The sequence below is a fragment of the Priapulus caudatus genome, unplaced genomic scaffold (genome assembly GCF_000485595.1).
Source record: "Priapulus caudatus unplaced genomic scaffold, Priapulus_caudatus-5.0.1 Scaffold1567, whole genome shotgun sequence".
In the NCBI taxonomy this organism is placed as follows: Eukaryota; Metazoa; Priapulida; class Priapulimorpha; order Priapulimorphida; family Priapulidae; genus Priapulus; species Priapulus caudatus.
The window spans coordinates 49,099-59,269 of NW_014578628.1; the positions used below are offsets into that span (position 1 = coordinate 49,099).

At 47.8% G+C, this 10,171-nt stretch overlaps 1 protein-coding gene across 1 annotated transcript; it reads right to left on the reverse strand.

Moving 5' to 3' along the window:
• Positions 1–405: 405 nt before the first annotated feature.
• Positions 406–3,257, reverse strand: LOC106817020 (aquaporin-4-like). The gene is made up of 3 exons (XM_014821665.1): positions 3,194–3,257; positions 2,103–2,220; positions 406–1,493 (listed from the first exon to the last, which is right to left on the reverse strand). Exons 1-3 carry the CDS (start codon positions 3,215–3,217, stop codon positions 1,180–1,182), a joined length of 456 nt encoding a protein of 151 aa, XP_014677151.1. The 5' UTR covers positions 3,218–3,257; the 3' UTR covers positions 406–1,179.
• Between the last annotated feature and the right edge of the window lie 6,914 nt (positions 3,258–10,171).

Consider the following 10,171-nt stretch of genomic DNA (forward strand, 5'->3'; position numbering starts at 1 on the left):
TGTGCGCGCGCGCGTGTGTGCATGTGTGTGTGTGTGTATATCTATGGTTTGATGAACACGAATCGCGCGCGGGCGCCTGCCACATACCGGGTCCCGCGTAAACCGTGCACGCGCGCGCTGATTGGCTGACAGCGTTGTCAGGTGATGACGAAGGACGCGGCATGTTGTAACGCATGTGTTTACGTGTCCACTAGTATTTACACTGCCATCATGTTGTTACGAGCACTTACTCTGTTACTCCACTATTCACGTCTGTCAATCGGCATTGCACGGAGGAGGAAAAAAACACGCGGATGGTTTTTAGGGATAATTGCGATTGTTAGTCCATCGGGAGCTGAAGGTCACGCAGAGTAATTTAGAACGCGTAATAACACATGATAGGCAAGAACAGCAGATTTCGGCATTTATATTTACAATACTGGAAATTTTATTCCGGTAATATAACTGTTATATAATTACAATATAGGTTATGTGTAACACGACTGTAACTATTATATAACTGTTATATAATTACAATATAGGTTATGTGTAACACGACTGTAACTATTACGTGAAGGAAATATTGACTATATTTAACCTTTAATATTTATAACATATTAAACATCAAATATTTAGGCAACGGCTAACTTTAATAAAACCACTCACGCGTCTTCACAAGCCGAAATAAAATTCAATTAAATATAAATTCAGGTAAAATGCACTCATTCTTATTATACATTTCCGCAGGCCTGCAATTCCCTGCCTTGCTCGATGTAATATTCACAGATATGCTAAGCAGGTAGCATGGCAGCATATAGCCAACATACACGGACACTGGAAATCTGTGTACACTGCCCCGTTGGGTCAGGTTGAGACCGTGCACTGGCAAAGCTACCTCGGGTAAACACAGATCGACATTAATGCCTACAGCTGGGAAAGCTTGCGGCACAGGTAAATGTCTTCCTAGCTAGGTTGGACGCTGATGAGCGTATGAGTATACATATTATTCTCAGCAAATACGCAACTGTTAGTTCACGATGCGGCACACAGGTGGCGCTACACGTAGACGCCGCTTGCCCACGCATCGACGTCATCGCGGCAACTCGCGCAGTAGCCTACAGGTGGCGCCACACGCAAACGCCGCTCGCCCCGGGACATCGACGTCGCCGCACTAACTCCCGCGGCGGCCGGCAGGTGGCGCTACACGCAGACGCCGCTCGAGCTCGAATACGCGCTGCTATGGCAACCGCTGCGGCTGTCCTCGTCCGCGGCGAGGTCGCCGGTGGCGCCGCCACGCGGCGTCATCGCCTCGGCGAGTTCGATGTTGCTCGGGCAGACGCTGGCGGCGTCGTAGGCGATGTTGTCGCGTCCGTAGCGCTCGAACGTGCGCAGACGCTGCATCGTGCTCGTGGCAGACGCCGGCTGCATGAGCGTGCTGACGGTGGCGTGTGACTGAGCGCTGTGACTGCGCCGCATGTAGTTCACGTTCTTCGCCGCCGCCGCCGCCAGTGCGTCTGTAAAGATCGAGAAGAAATGGCGTCAGAGAGAATTGCAGCGAGAGTTGCGTCAAAAAAAAAGATGAAGAGAAAAAGAGAAAGCGTCAGAGTGGAGGCGTCAAAAAGAGAAATTTAGAGAAAAGGAAAAGAAAGCGTTGAAGAGTTTAGAAGCGTTAGCAGGTGCGCTCATGCTAGAGGGCGTTAGTGTGCGCTCATGCTAGAGGGCGTTAGTGTGCGCTCATGCTAGAGGGCGTTAGTGTGCGCTCATGCTAGAGGGCGTTAGTGTGCGCTCATGCTAGAGGGCGTTAGTGTGCGCTCATGCTAGAGGGCGTTAGTGTGCGCGGCGACCGAGAACGCGCGCGCAAAGTTATCGTGATGATTGGTGAGACCACTAGAGGGAGCCAGCTGTAGCACACGCGGCGCGCCATCTTGTGTGTCGCGCGGCCTTACATGACGTTTAGTAGGTGAGACCACTAGAGGGCGCTACGTGTCCATCGCGCTCTGCTAACTAGTATGCAAAACACATCGGCGAACCCCGCCAGAGGGCAGTGCCCTTCCTGCTTGAATAATGAGATGTGAAACAATTGAAGTTGTGATTGAATAATGTCCTAGTTATCTCGCGTTTACCTCTGTCTGACTCCTTCAGCAAGTCATCGGTGTTCTTGAAGTTCCTCTTTGGATCGAACAGCAGCTCGTATACGAGGCCAGCAAGAAAGGCTCCGCCCATAGGTCCTGCCCAGTAAACCTGAAGACACAGCAGTAGCGGAGTGGTGAGAAGAGTGGGGGCCGCGTGGGTGTGTGTGTGTGTGTGTGTGTGTGTGTGTGTGTGTGTGTGTGTGTCATCCGTGTGATGTGTGTTTTGAGCGCGCGCACGTGTGTGTGTGTCTGTGTGTGTTTGTGTAGGTACTAGGTATGTGTGTGCCCGCACGTGCGTGTGTGTGTATGTGCGCGCGTGTGTGCCGTGTGCGTGTGTGTGTGTGTGGAGAGAGAGAGGAGCAGCGCGCGTGTGTGTCAAACGCACACGGACAATCGGCGCGAACAACAATGTGAAACGACCGATCCGCATAAATCCACCAGGAAACGTCAAACCGTTCCCAGCTAAGCATTATTAATGGCGCTGATAGGGTCTATGTCCCCTGGGTACTGCCGGAACGTACCTGGGTACGGTCCGGTATACCGGAACATACCCCTGGTACTAATACTACTATCTAATATGCTGGACCGTACCTCGCCTACTCCACTAACGCGAGTCTAGGGAGTCGCCTACGCCTACTCCCTAACCCTAACCATAACCTTAACCCTAACCCTAACTCTAACCCTAAACCTAACCGTAACACTAACCCTAACCATATCAGCTAGATAGTTACCAGGTACGTTCCGCTATACGCGGACCGTACTCAGGGTAGTTCGGCAGTACCCTGGGGGACATAGACCGTATCAGCATTAATGGCACGTGAGCAGAATCTCAGCTACATAATATATCCGTACGGTAAGCGAACATTAGTAATCATTAGTCTTATCTCCACAGACTTATTCCACCGCTGTAACGTTACGCAACACTGATCTCGTTTACGCAGTGTGGCAGCCTACTACCCCCACCTCTCGTAAGCCGTACCCGTGAGCTGCTTATTGTACTCAAAGTAAACTAAGCAAGTTTAAAGATGTACGAGATTCGTTAATTGGGTAGTCAGCTTGCGTGACAGTGGTTTAGAGCTCACCCAGTGGTTTTTCCACGAACTCATTACGAAAGCTGGGCCGAACGACACGACTGGCCGGGTTTGATGCCACGCCAGTGAGCGGAACCTGTAGGGAGAGAGAGAGAGAAAGAGTGAAGGAGGGATAACGGAGAGGAGGTGAAGTTAAAGAGTGAGAAAGGGTGAACGAGAGAAAGAGGGAGAGGAGGAGGGAAGGATCGGCAGAGGGCAGGAAGGGAGGAAAGTAGAAACGCAAAATTAATTCGCGGCAGTTCACAGCAGGGAAATATATATATATTAAATATTTATATGTATATAATTATATATATATATATATTATATATATATATATATACGAGAGAGAGAGAGAGAGAGAGAGAGCGAGAGAGAGAGAGAGAGAGAGAAGAGAGGAGAGAGAGGAGAGCGAGGAGAGAGAGAGAGAGAGCGAGAGAGAGAGAGAGAGAGAGAGAGAGAGAGAGAGAGAGAGAGAGAGAGAGAGAGAGGAGAGAGAGAGAGAGAGAGAGAGAGAGTGGTTGGTACACAAAAAGAGACAAGAGAGCGAACATGAAGAGAGACAGAGAGAGAGAAAAAAAGAGTGGAAAGAGGGAGAGAGTGGGAGAAGGCGAAAACGAAAGAAGGATATAAATCAAGCGGTCAAAATCCGTTACGGTGTTTTTCAGCTACGCAAACGCGCATGCGCAGATCACATGTTACAATGTAAACCTAAATTAAACCTATTCTATCTAATCGTCATCTCATACGGAGGTGAAACTATAGCCTGATTTACATTCTAAGGAGTTACATCCAGGCTTTACATATTTACATTCTAGGAGTTACATTCAGGATTTACATTATTTACATTCTAGGAGTTCATTCAGGATTTACATTATTTAATTCTAGGAGTTACATTCAGGATTTACATTATTCACATTCTTAGGAGTACATTCAGGATTTACATTATTTACATTCTGGAGTTACATTCAGGATTACATTATTTACATTCTAATGGAGTTACATTCAGGATTTTACATTATTTACATTCTAGGAGTTACATTCAGGATTTACATTATTTACATTCTAAGGAGTTACATTCAGGATTTACATTATTTACATTCTAGGAGTTACATTCAGGATTTACGATTCTAAGAGTTACATTTTATAGTTACTTCAGGATTTACATTCTAGGAGTTACAGTTCAGGATTTACATTCTAAGAGTTACATTTTAATAGTTACATTCAGGATTACATCTCTAGGAGTTTACATTCAGGATTTACATTCTAAGAAGTTACATTTTAATAGTTACATTCAGGATTTACATTTCTATGAGTTACATTCAGGATTTACATTATTTACATTCTAGGAGTTACTTCAGGATTTACATTATTTTTACATTCTAGGAGTTACAATTCAGAATTTACATTCTAAGAGTTACATTTTAATAGTTACATTCAGGATTTACATTCTTATGAGTTACATTTAGGGATTACATTATTTAAATTCTAGGAGTTTACATTCAGGATTTTCTATTTACATTCTAGGAGTTACATTCAGGATTTACATTATTTACATTCTAGGAATTACATTCAGATTTACATTATTATCATTCTAGGGAGTTACATTCAGGATTTACATTATATTACATATCTAGGAGTTACATTCAGGATTTACATTATTTACATATCTAGGAGTTACATTCAGGATTTACTTCTAAGGTTACAATTTTAATAGTTACATCAGGGATTTACACTTCTAGGAGTTACATTCAGGATTTACATGTCTAAGAGTGTGACATTTTATATACATTAGATTTCATCTTAGACATTCGGATTAATTAATTCTAGGATGTTCACTTCAGGATTTACATTATTTACATTCTAGGAGTTACATTTCAGGATTTAACATTTATTTACATTCTAGGGAGTTACATTCAGATTTACATTTATTTACATCTAGGGAGTTACATTCAGGATTTACGATTATTTACATTCTAGGAGTTAACATTCAGGATTTACATTATTTTAGCATTCTAGGAGTTACATCAAGGATTTACATTATTTTACATTCTAGGAGTTACATCAGATTAAATTTGCATTAGGAGTTCATCCAGGCATGTATTTACATTCTAGGAGTTACATTTCAGGATTATACATTATTTACATTCTAGGAGCTTACATCAGGATTTCTACATTATTTACAATTCGTAGGAGTTACATTCAGATATCCATTCTTAAGAGCTACATTTTAATAGTTACAATCAGGATTTACATTCTATGAGTTACATTTTAGCAATTTAACATTCTAGCAAGATTTACATTGCGGATTTACATTTCTCAACGTGTTCCCGACCAAATGGCTGACTCTCGCTGCTGACACCAGGTGGCGCTTACCACTATACTCACCAATATGAATGGCGCGCAAGCCGACGGCCGGCGCGATGACCATGCCTGGCGGCTCGTCCAGCGCCCTCCGGTGGCAGTCGTAGGCGGGCAGTAGGTGAGGTCAATACGAGGTGAGAACTGAGCTCCAGACCAAAGGCCTTGCAGCGGGACTACACCTGGTCAGTGGTGACACATCGTCATGCCGAGGTGACCGCGGCCAGCGTGGTTTGGTGACACTGCGAAGGCAAGCAGACCACAGTGAGAGAGTATATAACAGACGAGGCAGCTAGTCTTAGGGTTGGGTGTGGGGTTGGGGTTAGGGTCGCGAGTTTAGGAGAAGGACAAGAATTACTTTTGCGCATATACCCATACTATTATATATATATATATATATGAATGTATATATATATATATATATATATATATATATAGTTATATAACACCACATACTGTCTGGCCAAGACATATTTATTATATATTTGTGTGTGTGTGTGTGTGTGTGTGTGTGTGTGTGTGTGTGTGCTGTTGTGTGTGTGTGTGCGCGGCCGCGCGCGTGCGTGCGTGTGGTGTGATGTGAGAGACATGGGGGGCGGTAACAGTCCTGACATGTTCTGATGTGCGTGCAGTGTGTGTGTGTGTGGTGTGCTTGTGTGTGCCGTGTGGGCGTGTGTTGTGCGTGTGTGTGTGTGTGTGTGCGTGATGTCATGAGAGAGACATTGGGGGCGCGTAACAGTGCTGACATGTCTGATGTGGTGCGTGTGTGTGTATGTGTTGTGTGTGTGTGTGTGTGTGTGTAGTGGTGTGTCCGTGTGTGTGCGCGTGTGTGTGTGTGTGTGTGTGTGTGTGTGTGTGGTGTATGTATGTGAGAGTACATGGGGTGCGTAAACAGTCCTGACATGTCTGATGTTGTGGTGTGCTGTGTTGTGAATGTGTGTTGTGTGTGTATGTGTGGTGTATGTGTGTGTGGCGCGCGCGCGGCGTGTGTGTGTGCTTGTGTGTGTGTGTGTGCTGTGTGCGCGCGCTGTGTGTGGTTGTGTGTGTGTGTTGTGCGGCCGCTGCGCGCGCGTGCGTGCTGTGTGTAAAATGTGAGCAGACATCGGGGCGGTCACAGTCCTGAATGTCTATGTCGTGCGCGTGGTCGCTGTGTGTCTGTGTGTGGTGTGTGTGCTGGTGTGTGTGTGTGTGTGTGTTGTGTGTGTGTGTGTGTGTGTGTGGTGTGTCGTGTGTGTGTGTAGTGGTTATGTGAGAGACATGGGGGGCGGTAACAGTCGCGACAATGTCTGATGACATTCATTTGTGTCTAAGCAAGGTCACGCAAAAAGTAATCGTTAAGTGATGTCTTGGACCAGATACAGGTTGCGCCCGCGGAGCAACTTATAAATTAATATCTCGCGTCTGTCAGCTGCAGTCGCTGCTAATTGATATTTACCTGATGGAATGTGTCGTGCATTGTGCGCGTCGCGGTGCGTGCCCGTGCTACCTGTCTGCGTGCGTCGTGCCTCCACCTACTACTTCTGGCCTGCGCGGTGGTGCATACGTAGCGCCTGCTACTTACCTACCTACCTACCTGTCTACGTGTGTGCCTGCCTACCTACCTACCGTACCTGGTCTAGCTGTGGTGCCTGCCGTACTTACCTGCCTGCCTGCCTGCTTGCGTGCGTGCGTGCTGTGCGTGCGGTGCGAACCGGCTATTTTTCTAGAAAAGTAGGCAAATGACGGTTTTCACAGAAACACCACAAGCACCGATGGTATTTGTGTCGTATGTGACGCTCTGCGCGAAGAGTGGTATTAACCGCCTGTGTGCAAATTACCCCGAAAAGTAGTATCTGTCACTCATCGCCCTGCGCGAACCACAGTCTAACATAATTTGTGCGCAAGACGGTGCAGTTAAAACACGAAGAGGGGTTATAGACCTGCACAGCACTATGACAGAGTAAATAGATGGCATGGGCAGTGAGGTGAGGAGTCTGCTCCATGCTTGTATGTACCCATCCTTTACAGCTCACGCGCGCATCTATTCAACGCTCATAGGCACGAATATGAGAATATCAACAAGACTTATGTCGTTTATGGTGTTGTGTGTCTGTCTCGTCTCTCTCTCTCCGTCTCTCACTCTTCTCTCTCTCTCTCTCTCTCTCTCTCTCGTCTCTCTCTCTCTCTCGCCTCTCTCTCTCTCTCTCTCTCTCTCTCTCTCTCTGTCTCTAATACTATTTATCTCCGCTCTGTCATGTCTCTCTCTCGTCCTGTCTCTGTCTCTCTCGTCTCCTCGGCGCGCTCTCTCTCTCTCTCTCTCTCTCTCCTCTCTTCTCCTCTCTCTCTCTCTCTCTCTCGCTCTCTCCTCATCCCCTCTCTGTTTTGTTCGGTCGTCGCGCTCTCGTCTCTTCTCTCTCCTGCTTCTCTCTCTCTCGTGTCCCTCTCTGACGTATTTGACGTTAGTTTAAAAATAACATCACAGCTCCCCCACGCCCACCCCTACTCACCCCACCTCCACCCCCCCGTCGCTCCCTGCGTGTACTCCCCGTAACGTGGCCCTCCTGGTCTCGCCATATGTTTAGCCAACAGCCCTAGGATTACCACAACGAACTATGAAGACACTCAGATTTCTCATCGGTGTATTTTAATGGTTAGCAACTTGTAGGGTGGTCTGCCTTTGTGTTAACTGTCAGCGACTGGATGACGCTCTCGTGCCAATAAAACACCGAATACGGACCGAAAAATAATGTCGACTTAACGGTGGTCATCTATAGGTGACCAGGGAGTGGCTGCTGTACCTACAAGCACCCTAACACCGGCTTATTCCATAGAAATAATAAGCATAAGGCCGAAAATAACGGTTGTTCCGGCCGTCGTGGCCAGAATGAGAGCAGAGCGTCGGTGAGGGGGCATGAGAGCGCGGGTAGGGGGGAGAGAGCGCGTGAGGGGGGGAGGGACGGGAGAGGAAGGGTGATTAGCGGCAGCGGAGAGGGGGGTGGGAGGGGAGGGGCTTGCGAGCAATCCAAACAAACACGGACTTTGCCGCTGCTGCTGTTTAAGCGTGCTGATGCTGCTGCTTCTACTGCCTGCTGCTGCTGGCTGCTGTTGTTTTAAGCTGCTGATTGGCTGCTGCTGCTGACTTCACTGCTGTGAGCATGCTGCTGTTGTTTAAAGCTGCTGATGCTGCTGCTGCTACTTACTACTGCTGCTGCGGCTGCTGCTGCCTGCTGCTGGCCTGATGCTGCTATTACTGCTGCGCTGCTGCTGTGTTTAACTGCTGATTGCTGCTGCTGCTACTACTGCTCTGCCTGCTGCTGCTGCACTGCGTGCATGCTGCTATGCTGCTTGCTGCTCTCTGCTACTTACTATGACTACTGCTGCTGCTGGCTCGGTCTGGTAGTCCGGGTGGTGGTGGCTGGCTGTTGCTGGTGGTGCTGCTCTTGCTGCTGCTGGCTGGCTGGTTGCGGTGGTGGTGGTAGTGGTGGTGGTTGGTTGGTACTGCTGCTGCTGCTTGCTGCTGCTGCTGCTGCTGCTGGCTGTGCTACTGCTGCTGCTGGTGGTGGTGGTCGGATGCTGCTTGCTGGTGGTGGTGTGTGATCGGTGCTGCTACTACTGCGCGCTGTACTTGATGGTTCGCTGCTACGGTTGCTTGCTACTGGGCTTGGCTGCTACTACTGCTGTTGTTACTGCTGGCTGTTGCTGCTTACTCTTGCTGCTACTGCTTGCTACTGTGCTAACTGCTGATTGCTGGGTTTGTTAATCCTAATCTAAATCATGTCCACCAACGCAACGGCTGCAAACCTTTCACTTAAACCCTGCCTATTGATCTGACGCCATCAGCGTCCGAATTAAGTTACTATGGAAACTAGCCCGTGCGTGTACTTGTGGGAATAGCGTTTAGTCACCTTTCACCATTTATCTGTATTCAGCTTCCGCACGACTCTCGTCCCCATACGGTACATTGCTTCCTAAGCGGGCGAAATGAGGTATCAACACTTTCGCCGGTAGCCTAGCACGAGCGAAAAACTAAAGAAATAACTGCCACTCGTTGCGTTTCGGGTTTTCCTGGCTTCCTCCTCTTCGCGTTGTGTGTGGGGTCCTTCGAGTGTCCCCCCGCGTGGTCCGGGGACGGATTAGCGTGTTTCTGAGTTTTCGGCGAGTGCGTACAGCGTTAAATCACCCCCCCCCCCACACACACACACACAATAACGCGCGGCTGTTCGTTGCCGCCTTCGGAAAAAACCGATGTAAACCTCTCAACCGACGAGGCGTTAGTAAAACAGGATTTTTAAAACGAGGAAGCGCACTCGATAGTCTGCTTTGGCCTCGAAGGCTGCTGTGATGATTATTCTTTGTATCATCGGTAGAATTGCTTGGTGAGAACTCGAGTGATTTTTCGTTAATACTTGAGGGGGGGATTATTTGCCCTCTGTCTGATCTCTGCTCGCTCCCATTCCTCTCTCTCTTTGTCTCTCTCATCTTGCTCTCTCTTACACCATTTCGCGCTATTTTCCTGATAATTTCGTTATTATAACATTCGCTGGCGGCCAGGCTCTCCTTATTGGCCAGAACATTGCCATTTATCTTCGTCTGCCGACGTTCACCTGAGCATGCCGCACGATTGTGGCAGCGCCACGCCACGCCCTGACG

Excerpts from the sequence above, each read along its gene's own strand:
- LOC106817020 (XM_014821665.1), bottom strand. The coding sequence starts at position 3,217 with ATGAGTTCGTGGAAAAACCACTGG. Across the intron at positions 2,221-3,193 it reads GTTCGTGGAAAAACCACTGG|GTTTACTGGGCAGGACCTAT; the intron begins GTGAGCTCTAAA and ends CTGTGTCTTCAG. Across the intron at positions 1,494-2,102 it reads GCTGAAGGAGTCAGACAGAG|ACGCACTGGCGGCGGCGGCG; the intron begins GTAAACGCGAGA and ends CGATCTTTACAG.